Source organism: Capra hircus, chromosome 26, assembly GCF_001704415.2.
Source record: "Capra hircus breed San Clemente chromosome 26, ASM170441v1, whole genome shotgun sequence".
NCBI lineage: Eukaryota > Metazoa > Chordata > Mammalia > Artiodactyla > Bovidae > Capra > Capra hircus.
Window position 1 is genome coordinate 30,884,151 of NC_030833.1, and position 22,859 is coordinate 30,907,009.

At 41.6% G+C, this 22,859-nt stretch overlaps 1 protein-coding gene across 1 annotated transcript in view; it reads right to left on the minus strand.

The window, feature by feature from the left end:
- Positions 1–16,981, minus strand: part of ABCC2 (ATP binding cassette subfamily C member 2) — a 73,358-nt gene extending 56,377 nt beyond the window's left edge. Inside the window, exons 1-3 of the mRNA XM_005698320.3 lie at positions 16,829–16,981; positions 13,982–14,155; positions 1,350–1,475 (exon numbers count right to left, since the gene is read on the minus strand). Coding sequence (XP_005698377.2) covers positions 1,350–1,475; positions 13,982–14,155; positions 16,829–16,861 — 333 coding nt within the window. The 5' untranslated portion in view covers positions 16,862–16,981. The remainder of the gene's footprint in view (positions 1–1,349; positions 1,476–13,981; positions 14,156–16,828) is intronic.

Below are 22,859 nucleotides of genomic sequence, written 5' to 3' on the forward strand. Positions count from 1 at the left end.
CAAAGGGTCAGACATGACTGATCGACTGAACTGAACTGAATCCCATCTCTATTCACCACATTTGGTGGGGAGTCAGCCAAGAACACAGAGGGTCACCCCCTAAGTGCAGTAACTTTGGGAGCCAGAAAAATCTTTCCAAAGACCAAGAAAATAATTTTAGGCACTACAGCAATCAGATGGGGGAGGAACATCCTGAATAGGTGCAGGGTATCTACATGATGATATTTTCTAATAATATTAGACTAAGAAATTAGCAACAACAGCAAAAAAAACTTTGCTTCACATTATTTCACTTAACCATAATGAAGTAAATGTTGCTTTCCTAGACCCAGTCCTGTGCTAATAAACTGGCATTCTGAAAACCAAGGCATGAATTTGTGTGTGAATTTCCATGGTATAAATACAAGTGTGGTGGATTTATGGTGGATTTCAATCTCAGCCTCATGTCACCAAACTTGGGGTTGGGAAGAGAGGCACAGTCAGCTCTCTGAGTCCATTCCAGTACACTGCTGCCTAGACCTTCTCTGTTTCATAACAACAAAACAGAGTGCCTGCAGGGACCAGGCACACCCTGTTACCAAGTGAAGTGAGGTTGAAGGACAGTACTGAGCCTGGTCTAAAGTGACCAGCTGCTTCAGTCCTGGCTGACTTGCCCTGTGGGAATGTCGGCCCACAGTTGCCAGGCATTCTGATTTTTCAAGATAGTTTAGGAATCTGAACAACTATGTTATATCTTCCTCTTTTAAAACGATGATAATGGGAATTTCCTGGTGGTCCAGTGGTTAGGACTCAGCACTTTCACTGCTAGGGATCTGGGTTCCATCACTGGTTGGGGAACTAGAATCCCACAAGGCACATGGTGTGGCCAAATAATAAAACAAAATGATGGTAGTAAATTGAATAGTTTTTTCCAACACTGTACAGCTCTCCCTCTCCCCGCCCCCAAAACCATGCCTGTAGGAAAGACCTGTTTGTCAAATCTATACAAACAGCTCTAGACTCAGTGATCTGTTGATTAAGAGTCACCAATCAATTTAAAAATAATGTTTACAACATTTAGGAAATTATTTTACATCAAGATACTTGGATTTCATCTGTGATCCTTAGATGGCAAAATATGAAGCCATAACGTACATATCTTAGTCATTAAAGCTAGTACTTACCCTAAGAAGAAAGCATTATAAACTCATGTTTAAAAGCAGATGAAAAGCTAAAATTTGTCTTACCCTATTACATAGGTCCTTTGAGAAAAGTAGAGGAAATTGAACTGAATCTCATTCCACAAGAGCAAAATTTCAGCTAGATGGCTATGAGAAGATAAACAGGGTAGAACTGATGATTAGCCTTACCCATGTGACCAGGTAGAGGACTGGATTGGTATATTTAACAGCAGGAACCGTGGCTTGTCCAGTGTCTTCTGTGAGCGCAAGAGCCAGATCTATGGCTGCCAGAATAAGAAGAAAGCCAACAATCACCTGAGAAGGCAAAAGACCACTGTTAGGAGGATATCATTCTTTAGAACATAATGGTTCCCAGTAACGGATGGTAAAAACGGTAGGCAGTGCAAGATATGGAAGCAACCTAAGTGTCTATCAACAGATGAGTGCATAAAGAAGTTGTGACCGATACACACACACACGATAGAATACTACTCAGCCATGAAAAGAATGAAAATTTGCCCTTTTCAGCAATGTGGATAGACTTGGCAAGGACCATGCTTAGTGAAATAAGCCAAAGAAATAGCTGTATGGTATCACTTATATGTGGAATTTAAACAATATATCAAACTAATGAATTTTTCTATTATATTCTTTTCTGTTATCGAAAAAAAAAAAAAGCAGACTCACAGATATAGAGAACAAATTATTGGTTACCAGTGGGGAGAGAGAAGAGGGGTAGGGAATTAAGAGGTACAAACTCTTAGGTATAAAGTAAGCTACAAGGATATATTATATAACACAGGGACTATGCCAATATTTTATGACAATAAATGGGGTATAACCTTTAAAACTGTGAATCATACTGCACATCTATAATTTATATAACACTGTACATCAACTATAGCTCAATAAAAATGATAAACAGTGATTAAGATAACAAATCTTTCTGCAATTAATACATAGAGTTCAAGCAAAGGGATAAAGTTCAAAGTATGCTATGATGAGCATTAGGGAATGTTGAGTGTGACTCTTCTAAGGTTCATCTTTGGATGCGTCAGGTCTTGGTTGCAGCCCTAGTTCTTCACTGCGGTGTGAGGGCTTCTCTCTAGCTGAGGTGTGTGGGCTCAGTAGTTGCAGCTCACAAGCTTCGTCGCCCTGCTGTATGTGGGACCTTAGTTCCCTGACCAGGGATCAAACCCACGTTCCATATACTGGAAGGAGGATTTGTATTATTTTATTTCTGGCTGTGCCGGGTTTTCCTTACTGCAGGCTTCCTCCAGTTGCGGCAAGTGGGGGCTGCTCTCTAGGTGTGGTGCGTGAGCTTCTCATTGCAGTGGCTTCTCTTGTAGTGGAGCCTGAGCTCTAGGTGCACAAGCTTCGGTAGTTACAGCACATGGGCTCAGCAATTGTGATGCACAGGCTTGGAAATTGTGGTGCACAGACTTACTTGCTCCTCGGCGTATAGAATCTTCCCAGACCAGGGACTGAACCCATGTCTCTTGCATTGGCAGGCAGATTATTTACCATTGAGCCACCAGGGAGGCCCCTGGAAGGAGAATTCTTAACCACCAGGGAAGTCTCAAGTGTGATGATTTAAAAATACGTTCCACAAATTCCCTGGTATTCCTTCCTTCAAAAATCAGAGATTGGTTCCCCCTTCTCAGAGTTCAGAGTATGGGCTGAACTCTGACTTGCTTGTAATGAACAGAATATGGCAGGAGTGACAGTGTGCAACTTCCAAGACTAGGGCATAGAAAACAATGTGGCTCCCTCTTTGTTTTCTTGCTCAGATCACTCACCACAAGGGAAACTTCCAGCCCCATCGTGAGGACACTCAAGTAGCTGTTTGGAGAGCTCTACTTGGATAGGAACTGAGACCTCCTGCCAAAAGCCACGTGGGTGTGTCAATTCAGAAGCAGGTCTTCTTTCTAGCTCCAATCAAGCCTTCAGATGACCTTAGTCCCACCTGTGTATTAACTGCAGCCTCAAGACAGATACTGAACTCAGATAAGTGAAGTGAAGTTTCTCAGTCGTGTTTGACTCTTTGCCACCCCATGGACTGTAACCTACCAGGCTCCTCCATTCATGGGATTTTTCAGGCAAGAATACTGGAGTGGGTTGCCATTTCCTTCTCCAGGAGATCTTCCCCACCCAGGGATCGAACCCGGGTCTCCCGCATTGTAGACAGACGCTTTACTGTCTGAGCCACTCCCAAATCCTTGACCCATGAAAACTGTGCAGTTAAAAAAAAAAAGTGTTTATTCTTAAGCTACTTAGTTTGGGGGTAATTTGTTGCATAGCAATAGGTAACTAATAAAATAGATTTAAAAAGGGAATTCCTCCACCCCAACTGGGATGGCACTATTCCCTCTCCTAGGTCAGTATCCCCAGCTTTCTCATATAAACTTTGAAGTTAATGATTGCAACCATGTCAATATTTGTCTTATGAGGTCATAAATGATACATGTTGTTCTAAAGAACTTTGGCCCACCCATCAGAAGGGAAAATTATTACCTCCATTGAGGAGGTCCACCAGTATCTTACTTCTCAAAATGAGCATCTTTAGTATCAGCTCACCATCTTCACCACTTCCTTTTCCCATGCATTTATGCATACTCATTCCATAAGCCTCGTTCATCCAGAACAGTTCAGCTCAGGCAACGATATCATCCCCCACCTCTTCTTTCCCTTTTTTTTTTTTTTAGCTGCCCTGCACAGCAAGCAAGATCTTAGCTCCCAGACCAGGGATCCAACCCACACCCCCCTGCAGTGCTAGTGCAGAGTTCTGACCACTGGACCAAGGAAGTCCCTGGGCCCTTTATAATGAAAACCAGCCAAGAAGGAAGGCAAAAGCACCTTTAATAAGTGCTATTACTTAGCAAGGTACAGAGTCAAAGACATGTTTATAAAGGGAATGCATCTTTCTTAGGCATATTCTGCTTTCCTCCCTGGAGACTGTGAAGATTTTTTGGGGAAAAAAATCATAGCTTTTTAAACAATAATTTATGTTTGCCTTTAGGTAAATTAGGGGATAAAACAGTGCAAGCTAGAGCTAAAGCACTCACCCTTGAGGATGCCTGGATAAGAGACTACAAACCAGCAGACCACTCCCCAGGCTAAGGAAAAGGAAGAAACCTTTGCCACAGGCTTACATATATGAAATTCATACAAATTGATCAGAAACGCACTGAGCAGCCCATATCAAAAAGGACTGATTTACATTATCAGACATTCCTATAGGACTTCCCTGGTGGCTCAGTGGATAAAAATGCAGGGGACATGGGTTAGATCCATGGTCTGGGAAGATTGCACATGCCAGGGAGCAACTAAGTCACAACTTCTGAGCCCACGTTCTATTTCCCGAGAGCTGCAACACCTGAACCCAAATGCCTAGAGCCCATGCCTTGCAACAAGAGAAGCTACCACAATGAGAAACCCTCGCACCACAACTAGAGAGTAGCCCTCACTCTCCACAACTAGAGAAAGCCCACACACAGCCCACACAAGACTCAACACAACCAAAAAATTTTTTTTCTACAAAGCAATTGAGTCCACATAGTTTTTTTAAGTCCACATACTTTTAACCCACTAATTTTATTTCTAGGAGTTTATCCTACAGACACACTCATTGCAGCATTGCTTTTGATGGCAGACAGTTAGAAACTGCTTGGATTTCTATCAAGCAGAGGATGTAAATTATGATATATCCAAATAACAGCATCTCAAGTGATCATTAAAAAGAAAGAAGCAGGGGCTTCCCTGGTGCCTCAGTAGTAAAGAATCCCCTTTGCAATGCAGGAGACATGGGTTAGAGCCCTGATCCAGGAAGATCTCACTTGCCATGGAACAAAGTCCGTGCACCACAACTACTGAGTCTGTGCTCTGCAGTCTGGGAACTGTAACTACTGAGGCCATGTGCTGCAACTACTGAAGTCTGTGCACCCTAGAGCCCATGCTCCACAGCAAGAGAAGCCACTGCACTGAGAAGCCCGTGCACAGCAATGGTGAGTAGCCTGGCTCTCTGCAACTAGAGGAAAGCACACGCAGCAGCAAAGATCCAACCCAGCCAAAGATACAAGAATGAAGCAGATCTTAAGTGCTAAAATGGGAGGACCTCCAAGACACAGAAGGATGTATACAAGACTAGTACTAACGTTTGTGTAGAAAAGTATACATCGGCAGGTGTTTACAAAAGCATAGGTTATCTCTGAGAGTATACAAGGAACTGGTATCAATGGTTGCCACCTCAGACAGGAATGAATGACAAGGAGTATCATATATCCTTTTGCAGCTTTGGAATTTTGTAACCCTCTGCAAATTATCTGTTCAAAAGATAAAAAGTAAATGAATACGCTCATTTTTAAAAAAATGAGCAAGTGACCTAAACTGACGTGAACAGACAATTTAAAAATAAAGTATCAACTACAAATTGACACTTGCCATCTACCTTTGCAAGGATTAAATCATATACTGCTTCAGCTGCTGAGTTTTAACACCCCCTGAAAGGAGTTCTTGGTGGAGAGCAGAAATAAGGCACTCTGTGCTCAGGGTGGTGGTGGTGGGGAACCAGTGGAAACTATCTTCAGATACATAATTTTAGGAGCTGAATTTTATGAACCCTGATTCTTGTATCTTCTCATATCTAGAAAAGCACTAAAATCTTCATGGAGACATCTGCTCCTCATGACTAGAAGAAACCTTCTGCAAAAAATATGTGCTTGATTGCATGCACTCCCACTTCACCAGAGTCACATATATACTGACATTCCCCCCTAATTCTTTGAAGTGGTTTCTCAGAGATATCTGAGATGTTGTCTTCCAGGCTATAGTCCTCATTTTGCCCCAAATAAAACAACTCACAACTCTCACATTATGCATTTTTTTAAAGTTATATTCTTAACCATTTAAAAAAAATCAGTCACATTATTACAGCAATGCAAAATAAAACAATAGGATGTCATTTTTGCAGATAAAATTAAAAATATGTTACTCAGTGCTAGCGAAAGTACAGAGCTAAGCACTTTAACACACTTCCATGGTGAGATTATAATGTGATAAAGAACCTTCCTAAATTAAAAAAATTTTCCACTATGTTTCAAAAGTTTTAAGTTGCTTATATACATTGACATAGTAGTTCTACTTCTGGGAATCTATTCTGAGGAAATAATCTGAATTGCAGGCAAATATTTAAGTGCAAAAATGTTAACTGAAGTCTCTTTCTTTATAGTGAAGAATTTATAAAACCTAAAATAACCCAAAACAGTGGTGGAGGGGTTTGTTGTATTGATCTGAAAGAAGTGTCAGATAATTTTCCAGCAAAAATCAATTTATTCAACAGAGGATTGCATTTTGGAGTCTGAAACCATGGCAAGCCACATGCAAGTGCCCCTCTGACATGGGAAGGAGAACAGTTTCATAAAGAGGAAAAGGAAATTGGAAGGGCTACAGTAAACAAGGAAGCCATGGTTTTTCTTTGGCCGAGTCCTTGCCTACAAAGAGGCTTTCTTCTTCCTTGTTGGGATCTGCTACAGTTACAGAGGGTGAGAACTCCCTCTTCTGGTTTTCCACCTACTTACAGAGGCTTGTGATTGTTATTTCTTTTTTACAGTTGAGAGAAGACACTACTACGAAGAGCTGTTAAATAAGTTATGGTATACTCATGTGATAAGCTATTTTTTAGTCATCAAAACTATGTTGAAAAATTATGTTTTAAGAATAATGTTGATAACACTAGGCAATGCTTTCAGTGAAGAATCTGTCTCAATACAGAAGACCTGGGTTCAATCCCTGGGTTGGGAAGATTCCCCTAGAGGAGGGAATGGCAACTCACACCAGTAGTCTGGCCTGGAGAATTCCATGGACTGAGGAGCCTGGCAAGCTATAGTCCATGGGGTTACAAAGGAGTTGGACATGACTGAAGTGATTTAACACTCAGGTGCAAAAAAGTAGACCATAACATTGCATTCAATGAATTCAATTAGGTTTTTAAAGTATGCACAGAAAAAGATAGGAGTTTCCAGTTCAAGATATCAGGTTTATAAAAATACATTTCACTATACAGTAGGTGCAGACAAATACTGTTTGATTCCACTTATACAAGGTACCTAGAATAGTCAGATTCATAGAGTTGGAAAGTATTTGGCCAACCCAATACATTGGCAGGTGCCAGGGGCAGGAGGGAGTACGAGGAGCGGTAATGGGAACTTAGTGTTTAGTGGGGACAGAGTCTCAGTTTAGGAAAGTGAAAAATGCTGGAGATGGATGATGGTAAGAGTTGCACTTAGTACCACTGTACAGTTAACTATGGTTAAAATAGTACGTTTTATATTATGTGAATTTTACCACAATAAAAAGCATTTAAAAAAATATCAGGGTTAGTATACTTGTTTCCCAGCCTTTCCTATCCCATTGAAATGATAGTAGAGAATTACCCAAGAAGTAAATCCATAGTAGTACTGAGACTGAATGAATGGAAGAGGGTGAGTGAGCTTGGTAAACCAGGTAGTTTAAGAAAACAAAACCCAATTGTGTCAATAGCATCAGGTCAAAGAGCAGAGCAAACTGTGGTCTAAAATATACACAAGCAAAAGCAGTGAAAAGGGGCCTGAGTAGACATCACTGGTTGCTATGCTTGTATCTTCTGTCTGCCCCTCCAGATTCACTCTCCACCGTTGTCCATTAGAGCCTGGGGTGGTAACAGCTCACTGCTAAGCCCCAGGTCTCTTTGTAAATACAACCTCCTCTCACCATTTTACTTTGCCTCAGCCATCTGCCTCCTGTGAGGACCCTGACTGGTAAGGCTACCTCCTCAAAGCCATTTCCTTCCTAACAGAACCCCTACTTCTGTAAAATATGAACCTACTCAGCACAGTCATAGGCTTGGGTAGAAACTGCACCTTTCTCCAACCCTATGAAGTGAATTAAAACCAATCCTGGTGATCCTGTTCCTCTGGCCTGGGACTGCTTTTGCCACAGACATGTGACAAAGTTGAGGGGCAGCTTGTGGGGACTGTCCTGGGTGAGCTTCTGAAAAAGGTTTCCCTTACTGATCAAAGTGATACATAGATCCAGAATATGTAAAGAACTTTTTATAATAGCAAAAAGATACAAATAACCCAATTTAAAAATGTGTAAAGGGTTTATGCAAAGAATAAATTCTTCCAAAGACGGTATACAAATGGCCAAAAAGCAGATGAAAAAAAAATGCTCGACATTAGTCACTTGGGAGATGCAAATCAAAACCATAATGAGATACCACTTCACACCTACTAGGATAGTAGATATATTATATTCTCCATCAAAAAGATGAATAGCAAGTATTGGTGTGGACAAGTGTTAGAGCCTATATTGTATACCTGAAACTAATACAACATTATAAATCAACTATGCTCCAAAATTATTTTTTTGCTGGCAGGAATATAAAAGGGTATAGCCACTTTGAAAACACTTGCCAGTTCAAGATATTAGACATGGATTTACCATATGACTCAGCGATTCTATTGCTAAGCCTATACATACTCAAGAAAACTGAAAACCCATGTCCACCCAAAAACTGGTACACAAACGTTCCTAACAGCATTTTTCAAATAGACAAAACCTGGAAAAAAACTCAAATACCCATCAATTGATAAATGGATAAATAAGAAGTCGAATCTGTACAATTGTGTAGTCTATAGCCATAAAAAGGAATGAAATACTGATACATGCTACCACATGAAGGAGGCCCTTGAAAACATAATGCTAAGTGAAAGAAGCCAGACACAAAAGGACAAAGATTGTATGACTGCATTTGTGTGTGAAAGCTGCTACAGTCACCCTGCAATCGTGTGCTGACTTGATAACTGGCTTGATTTGCTGAGGTTATCAGAAAAAAAAAATTTACCTATTGATATTGTTGAATTGCTATATTAACAAACCCAGGAGGTGCACTGGACTTCCTGTTTTATAAGATTATAAAATGTGTTACTTAAGCCAACAGGCATAATTTGCAAGAGAAAGTTTTGACTTACTATAAATCTATTCTTTCTAGTCCACCCTGGCAGAGAGTTAGAATGGAAAATACAATGAAGCGTGGTGACTATAGGTAAACAATACTGTACTGCATATTTGAAGTTGCTAAGAAAGTAGATTCTGAAAGTTCTCATTACCAGAAAAAAAATTTTGCAACTATGTATGGTGATGGGTGTTAACTAGACTTACTAGATCATTTCAAACTTATGTTGTACACCTAAAACTAATAATGTTATATGTCAATTGTGCCTCAGTTTTTAAAAAGACTGTAAACTGAAAAAAATCTCATTTGATCTCCAGAATTTATCTTCTAACCGCAAGTTTGTCATACACAGCACTGCCATTATGGTCAAAACATTGTATTACATGCTTCAAAGTTGCTAAGAGACTAGATCTTAAATGTTCCCTGTCTCTCACACATACACACAAAAGATAATTTTGTGACATGATAGAAGTGTTAGTTAGCCAAGGATATGGTGGTAATCATATTGCAGTATATAAATGTATCAAATCAATACGTTGTGCACCTTCAACTTATACAATGTTATACCTCAATTAAGAAAGAAGCAAGGAAGAACTAGTCTAAAATTGATGGGAAAAAAAGGGCATGGGGAGGGGAGTTCCTTGGTGGTCCAGTGGTTAGAATTCTGGGCTTCCATTGCCGTGGCCCCTGATTCAGTCCCTGGTTGGGAAACTAAGATCTGGGAGGCCACATGGCATGGCCAATTAAACTAAACTGATGGCAGATTTTTAGGTATAACCTACAGAAGAACAGAAAATAAAGGACTGAATTAACAGAGAGCATAGAATTAAAGGACTGAGAGAACGAAGAAGAGAGGCAAAGGAAGCTAGGGAGTTGGGTCAATGAATAAATTCCTTGTCTTTTATAGAGGACATAAATAGATCTTTACTGAAATTGATGGATCAAGAAACACGGAATGAAAACATTATTTGCAGATACAGAGGTAGCCATCAAAATAATTGTAAATGGCAGCCTCTGGAGAATAAAACTAGAAGGTAGAGGGTTGAGGGAAGTGTCTTTTTCATTTGTCTTTTTTAATTCAGTTTTTTAAAGAGAGTGAAAGGAAACATCCCCAAATGTTAAAAACAGAAGTACAGAGTGATAACAGTTATCAATGATTTCATCCTCTATTTCCCTAGAGTCGACAAAATTTCTACAATAATCACATAATAAAGCTTTCTACAGCAATGCATTTTTAATAACCAGAAACAATTTTTAATCCCATTCAAGGGAACATTATGGTTGTTTAACTATTGCTGTGGTTGTTCAGTCACTGAACTGTATCTGACTCTGTGACCCCATGGACTGTAGCCCACCAGGCTAGTGTGTCCATGGGATTTCCCAGGCAAGATCGCTGGAGTAAGTTGCCACTTCCTTCTCCGGGGGATCTTTCCAATCCAGGGATTGAACCTGCGTCTTTTGCATTGCAGGCAGATTCTTTACTGCTGAGCCACGAGAGAAGCCCTGTTTAATGATTACCAAGTCCTTAAATAGGCTTTGCACTCCATCTCTGAATCACTGGAGGGGTTTCAAGTGCACGTGGAGTTTACTGAACTCAACTTCCTAAGGGGACACAACCTCATTGGTATTATATTAAAAAAAAAAGTGGTTTGGCTATATTTAATATCTTTCTACCTCTGCACAGTCTTCCTTTCCCCAGGGCTTTATGAAAGCACTCTGATTGAACCTCTGACCCATTACATAGGGTGTCTATTTTCATCACTTCTCTGGCAGACAAATGTATAACTTCAGTTTCAACATTTTCAGGAACTATATCCCCCAGCAGACCATTCTACTATCAGACAGTTATTACTATTAGAAAGTTCTTCCACCTTTGTAATGGTCTTTACAACTGAACTTATTTAAAACCCTCTCAAAGAAAAGTCAACTGATAAAGCTGTCTCAAATTTAAGTTCTTAAATTTTGATACAGCTGAATGGAAAATAATTTCTATGATTTTCTTTAAACTTACATAAGAATAAAGGATAACAAGCTAAATCATCCACACAAAAAAAGAAAAAGTTCTGTATGTTTAGCTAAAATTAGCTCCCTTGAACAACCTACACCAACTTAACTTAATCTTGTTGACTGACACTTTCAGAATGAGCTAGACAATCTCCTATGTTAAACTTCTACAAATACTTGAAGATGACTTCCATATATCTCACTGGCTCAACAATAGGCCAATTTTTGCTGCATATCTGACCTCAGCCCATTTTATAACCTCTAGAACAAAACTCCTTTTTTGTTCCTCTAGGACTTAATATGAGCTCATTCACTCACTCATTTTTAATTCATGAAATCACCTGCTGGGCACAGGGTCCCTTTAGCAAAGGGTGCACCTTTGAACAAACTGGTAGTCTCTCACCAGGTTAGTCAAACAAATTGACTTAGTCCAGAAAAGATAAACACTGCGCTAATGACCAAACAACAATAACAGTTTAAAAGAGTCAGAGGGGACTTCCCTGGCAGTCTAGAGGTTAAGATTCCACATTTCCAATGAAAGAGACGTGGGTTCAATTCCTGGTGGGGGAACTAACATCCCTCAATCCCTGGTTAGGGAACAAGATCCCACATACCAAGCAATGCAGTGAAATACTTTGTTTAAAAAAAGAGAGGAAGAGAGTCAGAGAGGAACAGCCCAAAGGCAAGTAGAATAGGAAGTAAAGAAATGAAGTCAAGCTGAGGACTGAGCCAAGAAGAAGGTGAATTTCATAGAAGTAGTGAATTTTTATTTTCTGAAGAGTTATACTTTGGACTGTTTCAGAGGAATCTTGAAATTTTTAACAGGAAGCTAATCTGTACCTTTCACTCTTAGGATGGAGGACAAAAAGAGTATAAATTATAAGCTATGAGCAAGGGTGAGTGGATCATTAGTTATAGAAATTAAAAAAAACAAATACACTGCTTTTATTTTTATCTATTGAGTTTTATGTAGAGGTTTGTGTTATGAAAGTTAAACAAAACGTGATATAGTCATATAATGGAATATCATGGTTAAGCCTTGAACAACATGTATGAACCTTGAAAACCTTATAACAAGTAAAAGAAGCTACTCAATCATATATTGTAGGATTTCACTCATATGAAGTGTTTAGAACAGGGAAACTGCAGAGACAAAGAGTAGATAATTGGTTGCTCAGGGCTAGGGGAAATGCGGAGATATGGGTTAATGACCAAAGGACTTGTTTTTGAGGGGGAAAATGTTCTAAAATTGACTGGGGTGGTAGCTTACATAGATCATGAAAATACTAAAAAAAATTGTATTTAAATGGGTAAAATTGTATTAATAAGATATGTGAGTTATTTCTCAATAAAGTTTTTTAAAGTTAATAGCTATGATAAGAAATGAGATACTGATTTACTGATCATCCAACCTTTGCTTAGAAGCTCCAGAAAATGATAGAAGCTCTCTAACTTAACTGACTAGCCAGAAGCTCTGTCTCATCCCTAAGGTACTGAAGCATGATGTTTGATGTTCAGAGTGACCCACTCTTGATCCCATTCCTATTCCTAGAATGGATTTATGCCAGCGTTCAGCAAATGCCATGCCAAGTGCTCGGCCCTGTGCCAGGCACTCAGCTCTATGAGGGAGACAGTGGCTCTGCTCCAAGCCCTCCCAGACTGTTCCTCTATCCAGAGTAGACAAGGCCTGCCACCACCTCAGAGAGTCCGTGCAGTCAACTTCCTCTGGACAAATTTCTTCCTGCCTTCTTTTTAGGCTGCAACAACCTGGGTTCATTGATCTGTATGCTCATAGAACACCAAATCTAATTTGTCTGTCTAAAATCCTATTTAATAATCAGGACAAGATAAAAGAAAACCCTAGTGAAAAGCAGCAGGTGATAGTTACTAAGAGGGAGCTTTACAAGCTCAATTGAAGATCTCTCAGTTCCCACAAGTTTTTCTCTGCACTGATCAGTGCAGCCGGCTGGGAGGCACCTACACTCATTCCTCCTGGGCTTTCTCCTGCAGCTCCTTTCCATTATCTCCCTGCTCGGGCAGGTCACAATGAGCACATACCCATCCTCCCTCTACGGTGAGCGACCACCCAGACCCAGGGTTGACTCTGGTGGGGAACAGAAGCCCTATTCCAGATCCAAGTCTGGGGAGAAGAATGATGTTCGGATTGCCTGAGTGGTGCAGACACTTTTGGTAGTTCATTTTTACCTCATGGTAGATGCCAACTGAATTATAGCCTCCTGATTAATTAGAACAGCTTGAAGATACATACATGCACTTCTCAGGTGGCACTAGTGGTAAAGAATCTGCCGGCCAATTCAGGAGACACTAGAGATGTGGGTTCAATCCCTGGGTCAGGAAGATCAGCTGGAGGAGGAGATGGCAACCCACTCCAGTGATCTTGCCTGGACAATTCCATGCACAGAGGAGCCTGGCGGGCTACAGTCCGTGGGGTCACAGAGAATTGGATACAACTGAGCACACACACATGCAGCAAAGATAGAAAATTCAGTGTTTGCTTCTCAAATGCTGAAAAGACAGCTATTCAACTGACTGATTACTCATCATTGGTGTTTCTGGAGTCCAATATCCGTAAGACTTCAGAGTCATTCTTATGCAAAAATCAAAGTAATCTTAACTAGGGAATATGGCAGGGGTCAGTGAGGCACAGGGCAGGTGGAAGCAGAGGCCTCCAGAGCACGTCTCTACCTGAGACAGCAGAACCTGGGAAAACTGGCACAGACAGGGAAGACGACACTTGAACCACCGAGAAATGTCCTCTGTTGCATACTACAAAACTCGTGTGAAAATAGTAGAGTTCCCTTACCTGCTTGGCAAGGTAGAGTTTGGTTATAGAAGATTTCTTGGTCCTGGAGCTATATACATGGAGAAGCTGCCAAGGGGCCAGGAGCCAAAGGAAGCCCAAGGGAATCCACACCAGAACAGTCTGCTCAAAACAAAGTGGCAGGTCCACCTCCGGGCTATCCAACAACGAGGAGTTCTGGGGGATCAAAATGGAATGACTGTTGGATATATGCATTTCTGAAGACAGAATACCAATCCCCAGCCCAGTACCACCCCTACCCTCACTTCCAAACAGTTCTAACTCAGTTCTATATCCCTATTTAGCCTAACCCTTCAACTAGCTGTATTTTCCTGTCCAACTCCATTGATATAAACATCACCATTTAATGCCAGTTGGTGACTTCTGACCAAACCTCTAAAAACCTTTCTTTCTGCGATTCTAAGTGAATTTCTCCACCAGCTGTACAAATAAGTTGTGGGAAGAAGAGGGACCACTCCACAATCCAAAGAGGAGAATAATCCTAGGATATAATAGTTTTTAGCACTGACCGAACTCACGGGCAAACGCCAAACCTGCCGGCAGCAGAGTGCTTAGTTACACTAGGGCAGTTAAGCTCGTATGGCCCCAAGGGCTTAAGTTGGAACCTGAAGGGGCCTTAGGCTAAGGAGCAGCAGAAGCACATTGGAGGGAAGGCTTATTCCCAGCAAGTTTCCTACTAGACTTTGCATCCTGCAATAAACAGAAGTATCTTGTGAGGTGAAGGTGGGGGCACCAGTTCTTGAATCTGTAGATCTTCCTCTTCTTGCAAACATTTTTTGCTTTGTACAGCTGTTTGCACACTCTTTATTTTTTTTAATTTAATTTTATTTTTTTTAATAATTTTAAAATCTTTAATTCTTACATGCGTTCCCAAACATGAACCCCCCTCCCACCTCCCTCCCCATAACATCTCTCTGGGTCATCCCCATGCACCAGCCCCAAGCATGCTGTATCCTGCGTCAGACATAGACTGGCGATTCGATTCTTACATGATAGTATACATGTTAGAATGCCATTCTCCCAAATCATCCCACCCTCTCCCTCTCCCTCTGAGTCCAAAAGTCCGCTATACACATCTGTGTCTCCTTTGCTGTCCTGCATACAGGGTCGTCATTGCCATCTTCCTAAATTCCATATATATGTGTTAGTATACTGTATTGGTGTTTTTCTTTCTGGCTTACTTCGTTCTGTATAATCGGCTCCAGTTTCATCCATCTCATCAGAACTGATTCAAATGAATTCTTTTTAACGGCTGAGTAATACTCCATTGTGTATATGTACCACAGCTTTCTTATCCATTCATCTGCTGATGGACATCTAGGTTGTTTCCATGTCCTGGCTATTATAAACAGTGCTGCGATGAACATTGGGGTACACTCTTTAAAGACTGAGGTTCCCTGACCAAGATGATCTGTCAAATGATTCTCAGAATTCTCTTGAGATGACTTGGTGCAATCCTGGGGCATGGTAAGCCCCCCTTTCCTGTGGTGTACATGATACTGTGCAGGGCCCGGTGGGGTTCCTGGGCGCAAAGCCTTATAGGAAACAGCCTTCATTCAGCCTCCAGAAACTTCCTTGAGTTCCAATGGGCAGATTCAAGCAGTTTTTAATTAAGGAAGGGAAGGGATGCGAGATAAGAGGGAAAACAAACTGGTCAAGCTCGGCCGTGGGGCAAGGTCCTTGCTTCCCCATCAACAGATACACACGACAATATCTTTGAGCTATTTTGCAGATACTGAAACCCCCTCCAGGTGGGAGAAGTTAATGATTAAAGATAGCATGCTGCCCACAAGTATGCAGACCCCAGGCCAGCTGGAGACAATGCCGTTTTCCACTTTCCTCACCACCCACCCATCAGGAAAATGTCCAGGAGCTGGTCACATCCTCTTTGAACAATTACTATGAAACTTTTCACTATCTTCTGCAAGGTGGGACGCATGGTTCTGAGAGCAAGAGCCCACTGTGGCCCTTTTTGCCTGGCAAAGAAATAAAGCTATTCTTTTCTACTTCACCCAGAACTCTGTCTCTGAGATTGAATTTGGCACTGGTGGACAGAGAAGCTGAGCTTTCAGCATCATCCTCGTCTGGGCCTTGAGCACCTTGGGGCCCAGTGTCTTTCTAGGATGGGAAGTGCTGTCCGCGTGCTCTGCTATCTCATTCCTGCTCTCCTTGTAAAATTGCCTAACTTGAGAATGTGAAACAATTACCAAGATGGTTAAGCTAATTTAACAAGCACTCCAGTTGATTCTGACGCTAGGAGTCTGCCAACCAGGCTTTCTCAAAATCCCTAAATTTCTGTTTCACTAAACCATGTGGTACTGTTGTTCACCCCGTCTTGAATTCTCTGCTCTAATGGTTCAAAAATTGTCTCAGTGCTCTTCATGCCCAAATTTGCATCCCTAGCCTCAACTTCTAGTCCATCTCACTAATTGCCAGTTCCTTTAGAACATATCAGTATCATTTCAGCATCAACATTTCCCAATAAAACTCAAACATAGATCATCTCGTCTTCCTCCTACTCCACAAACAATTCCTCCTAAGATTAATGAAGAAGCTTTTTCCATATTTCTCCTTAGAGAAGGCAATTTTGCAGCTACCTATTCTGAGAAAAGAGTCTGGGATGCAATAAATGTATCCTAGAAAAATAGATACATTATCTCACCCACATAGAATATGACTTATCTTTAAACAAACAAGCAAAAAAAACCCCTAAGCTTTAGACAAACTGCATTTCTAACTTTTCTAGTTCTTATTAGTGGTCACTCTAGGTTAATCTGCTACTTACTCTGAGCTGAGAAGAGTCAGTGAGAATAAGTGGGATTTACTTACCCAAAAAGTAGAGCCGCAGAAAGTATCCAGCATGATTCCTGGATCACTTCTGGGATGAAGATCCTTGTATGACTGTGCTGTTTCTTATTTATTCTTTTCCTCAGAGAAGGTAGAATGCCAGTTTCAAGAGGTTCTTTATCTCCTATTTGGATGTTCCAACGAACAGCAGGTCTTCTGACCTTTTAACTCAACAATTTAATCGTTAACCTTGCTCAGATGTGTATTCACATTACCCCAGTAGATAGACATGTGACTAAAAAGCCCCAGGGACAGGTAGACACACCTGTTTCCAAAGTACCAGAAGCCTCTATCAGTTCAGTTCAGTCACTCAGTGTCCGACACTTTGCGACCCCATGAATCACAGCACGCCAGGCCTCCCTGTCCATCACCAGCTCCCGGAGTTCACTCAGATTCACGTCCATCGAGTCAGTGATGTCATCCAGCCATCTCATCCTCTGTCATCCCCTTCTCCTCCTGCCCCCAATCCCTCCCAGCATCAAAGTCTTTTCCAATGAGTCAACTCTTCGCATGAGGTGGCCAAAGTATTGGAGTTTCAGCTTTAGCACCATTCCTTCCAAAGAACACCCAGGGCTGATCTCCTTCAGAATGGACTGGCTGGATCTCTTTGCAGTCCAAGGGACTCTCAAGAGTCTTCTCCAACACCACAGTTCAAAAGCAGCAATTCTTCGGCGCTCAGCCTTCTTCACAGTCCAACTCTCACATCCATACACGACCACTGGAAAAACCATAGCCTTGACTAGACGGACATTACTTAGGCAAAGTAATGTCTCTGCTTTTCAATATGCTGTCTAGGTTGGTCATAATTTTTCTTCCAAGGAGTAAACATCTTTTAATTTCATGGCTGTAGTCACCATCTGCAGTGATTTTGGAGCCCCCAAAAATAAAGTCTGACACTGTTTCCACTGTTTCCCCATCTATTTCCCATGAAGTGATGGGACAGGATGCCATGATCTTTGTTTTCTGAATGTTGAGCTTTAAGCCAACTTTTTCACTCTCCTCTTTCACTTTCATCAAGAGGCTTTTGAGTTCCTCTTCACTTTCTGCCATAAGGGTGGTGTCATCTGCATATTTGAGGTGATTGATATTTCTCCCAGCAATCTTGATTCCAGCTTGTGCTTCTTCCAGCCCAGCGTTTCTCATGATGTACTCTGCATATAAGTTAAATAAGCAGAGTGACAATATACAGCCTTGACGTACTCCTTTTCCTATTTGGAACCAGTCTGTTGTTCCATGTCCAGTTCTAACTGTTGCTTCCTGACCTGCATACAGATTTCTCAAGAGGCAGGTCAGGTGGTCTGGTATTCCCATCTCTTTCAGAATTTTCCACAGTTTATTGTAACAGAATGTGGTCCACTGGAGAAGGGAATGGCAAACCACTTCAGTTTTCTTGCCTTGAGAACTCCATGAACAGTAAGAAAAGGTAAAATGATAGGATACTGAAAGAGGGACTCCCCAGGTCAGTAGGTGCCCAATATGCTACTGGAGATCAGTGGAGGAATAACTCCAGAAAGAATGAAGGGATGAAGCCTCTATAGATGGGTTTATACCTAAAAGGAACCACTGAAATATGTCAGTAGAGCTAGCGGACAAATCAGGAGTGGAGGAGAGTTTCCTTCTCCTGAGGACACATGATCTAAAGAGAGAAGCATTGACGGAAAGGCATGCACCCTTAAATGTGCCGTCGCACTTCTGCCTTGAGGTCTTAGAGTTTATAGAAGTGTGAAATATCCTACTTCTCTGCATTTTCAATTAAGAACATAGAACTTAAAACATGGTTAAAAATAGTGTAAGGGCTTCCCTGGTGGTCCATGGTTAACAGTTACCCTGCAATGTAGGGGATGCCAGTTCGATCCCTGGTCCGGGAAGATCCTGGAGCTGCAGAGCAACTGAGCCCATGTACCACAACCACTGAGCCCAGCTTCCAGAGCCTGGGAGCTGCAGCTGCTGAGCCTGTGCCCTGCAGCTACTGAAGCCCACATACCTAGAGTCCATGCCCCACAAGAGAAGCCACCGCAATGAGAAGCCCACCCACCAGCCCTGCTAACTACAACTTTATATAGCCCACGTGCAGCTAAGACCCAACATAGCCAGGAAAAACAACTAAACTAAAAATAGTGTAAAGTCAGGTTATAAAATAGCAAATCCAAATGTGAATCTACATAGGATTTATGCATCATGCAATAAAATGTTGTGGGTGATTTTATTTTCCTTTTTGCTGGTATTTTTTGATGTTTACATAATTGTCAGCAATTATTTATGTAATAATATCTTTAAAGCAAATTTTTTTGTGTTGTGGTAAAAAAATGTGTAATGTAAAATTTACCATCTTAACCATTTCTATGTTGAAGCTGAAATTCCAATATTTTGGCCACTTGATGTGAAGAGCTGACTCATTTGAAAAGACCCTGATGCTGGGAAAGATTGAAAGCAGGAGGAGAAGGGGACGACAGAAGATGAGATGGTTGGATGGCATCACCGACTCAATGGACATGAGTTTGGGTAAACTCCTGGAGTTGGTGATGGACAGGGAGGCCTGGCGTGCTGCAGTCCATGGGGTCGCAAAGAGTCAGACATGACTGAGCGACAGAACTGAACTGAACCTTTTCTAAGTATTTCTAGACTGAAACTCCTTGGACATTCCCCATTACCTGCTTCCCCTAGTAAGGCAAACGTTCTTTCAAAAATTAGGACATTCTACAATAATGGCAGCCAGACATGCTTACCAACATATAAAAGTGAAAACACCATCATTGGGAGGATTAAGTGGAACCATTCTGGTGGTCAACACAAGAAAGCCCCTAGTTCTGTGGTTATATACAGACTATCAACAGAGACTAACAAAAGAATAATGTCTACTTTAATGTACACACACATATGTGTATAATTTATACTATAATGATTGGCCTAAGGTTAAATATAATTTGGTTATTCAAATTCACAAATGATAAAAATATTTGCCACTAGTACCAGTGGATATGTTCTGGACTATTAACACCTGAACGATGTATATATTTTATTCAGTCATTTAGTTATCTTCTGAGAAGATAGCTGTGAGATGAACTTCCACACTTTTCTATGTGTCTATAACAACAGAAAATGATTTAGGTCTTGGAATGAGATCAGATCCAGGATCAGATAAAGGCATGACATTAGCATAGTGGGTTTTGGCACAGCCCTCTGACCATACTAACATAAACAAGCTGGAAAGATGACTTCATTATATAGATTTTTTAAAAACTCACCAATGAGGATACAAAGAAATCTACGTGAACCAAACAAGAGATTGCTTTCACCCATGGGACAAATCAATCTGACCCCTATATTTTTGTCTGGTCCTGGAGCTGAGACTGATTTTTACATTTTTAATTATAAAATGTGAAAAAGGCTCTTCAATATGAGCAGCCTTTCAATAAGAGCTACTTAATTTGGGAATTTCCTTGGTGGTCCAGTGATTAAGACTCTGCTCATAGTGCAGGGGACCTGGGTTCCATCCCCGGTCAGGGAACAAGATCGATCCTACGTGCCACAACTGAGATTTCTCATGCCAAAGCTAAAAGATTCCCACATGCAGCAACAAAGATCCTGTGTGCTGCAACTAACACCTAGCACAGCCAAATTAAAGAAAAAGAAAAAAAAAAGACTGCTCAGTTTTGCCTCTTGAGTCACAAAGCTCCAAATATTTACTATTTGACCCTTTAATGAAAAGTTTGCCAACAAAACCTCAGAAACAAGACCTTTATAAGACAGAAGAGAGCCACAGCAGCTTTCATCTCTGCTGAAATGCAGCAGGGAGGCGAAGTCTACCATAAAGGGGGTTGAGGATAAATCAGTCTATTTTCTAACAGACTTTTCTAGGTCTTTCGTGGGGCTGACAGAAAGAGGAGCCCAAAAAGAGCGAAACAGGAGAAAGGGGGGCAGGGCACAACCCTTCAAGAATGGCACAGTTAAACATAAACTGGTTAGAACTGATCAGGTCCAAGATGGCAGAAGATTCAACTTCCATTAGACCTTAAGCCTCATTATACCCTCACGGTAGTATATCAGCATGCTAAATAACATGCCCACAGGTGCCATGACAGCACAAAGGCCAGCCATAAAAGGCCAAAAGCGTTTCCCCAGTTCCTGGAAATCCCTGCCCCTTCTCCAAAATAGTTGGAAAAATCTTCCCACTCATTAACCTATGAAATTACCCAGTCTGTAAAAACTAACTACCCCATATTTCAGGGTCTCTCACCTTTTGAGATGAACAGCATTTTGTCTGTGGAGTATGTATCTAAGTAAACCCACTTCTTACCTATCACTTTGCCTCTCACTGAATTCCTCTGTGCTGAAACATAGAGAACCTGAGCTTCATTAAGTCCTGAGACCAGGTGTGCGATATCAGTTAAAAGACAGTGGATTCGAGTCCTAGCCCGTGGGTTCAAGTCCCAACCTTGGTTTTGGCTGGGTTCAAGTCCCATCTGAGTTGGGCGCTTTCAAGACTGCACAATCGCCAACTCTTTGCCACACCAGCCTTACCAAGTGCTGAGAGCAGTACAACAAAACAGAAGGAGGCAGTTAGGAGAGCTGAGATTAAACACTGAGGTTTTCTAAGCTTTCACCTACAGAACGTTAAGGCAGATGCAGAAGAGCTGAGAGAACCCCTCTAGTGCAATTCCACCTTCATGGGATATAAGATCACCCCACCCAACCATCCTTGGAAAGGGCAAGTGGGGGATGGAGGGGTAGGAGCAGGCAGCAGGGCAGAATATGTTCTAAGAAAATAGAAAGTAGGAAGCAGCCATGCGAGTAAACCACGCAGAAAGCTTTACCGACTTTCCCACCTGAGTTCTATTATCAGAGCCCAAGAGAAGCACATGCCTGAAAATGAACCTCATTCCAATGGAGTGAGGTCCACAGCTCACCTTTCCTGGCTCTTCTGGTGAGTGATATAAACAGTATTGAGCTTTTTGGCTCTCACTAGCCAAGTGGCTTTTCCTATTTTTGTTTATCATATTAGTCTTCTCCTCTGGTACCAGCTCTGTGGGATTTTAGATGTCTAACCATTCATCAGTGGCAATTTCTGCCAAGTGGCATTCGACAGGAATTCATTTTGTGGCTGGTGGCAGACAACAGGAAATCTGTGTTTGTTAGCCTTGTGTATTTGCTTTTGTCTGTTATAATTCTGGCATTTCTGCTACCGAACCAAACTTGGGTCTGCTGGCCCGTGCACAGTAAAGCGAGTCTACTGAGCTGAGTTGTGCTGAAGAAAGGTGCAGCACTTACTGCAGGCCGTCAAGCAAGGAACCCAGGGGAGGTACCACTCAAAACACCAGAACTCATCCCTAGGCTCCAGCAAAGCATTTTAAAAAGTGACCCAAGGGAGGGGCATCCTGGGTAGGCAATCAGCTCGTGTACAACTCTCTGATTGGTTGATGGTGAGGAAACAAGGCGGTGTCAGAGAAGTTAAGACTTCAGGAGGTTTGGGAGCTATGTGCTCACGATCATCAAGTAGTTAATCTCTTCCATGTTGTGGTGATTTTCAGTTCAGTTGCTCAGTCATGTCTGACTGTGACCCCATGGGCTGCAGCACGCCAGGCTTCCCTGTTCATCACCAACTCCCGGAGCTCACTCAAACTCATGTCCATCGAGTCAGTGATGCCATCCAACCATCTCATCCTCTGTCATCCCTTTCTTCTCCTGCCTTCAATCTTTCCCAGCATCACAGCCTTTTCCAATGAGTCAGTTCTTTGCATCAGGTGGCCAAAGTATTGGAGTTTCAGTTTCAGCATCAGTCCTTCCAATGAATATTCAGGACTGATTTCCTTTAGGATTGACTTGTTTGATCTCCTTGCAGTCCAAGGAACTCTCAAGAGTCTTCTCCAACTTTGCATTTGTGAAACGACTCAGGAAACGTGCATCAGATAATATTATCTGGGTACTTCAGCAGAGGATACAAGGGAGGGGTCTGTTCCAAAAGGGCCCTATAGGGTCCTGCTGGGTTACATTTCCTGGCATTTAAACAGTACGT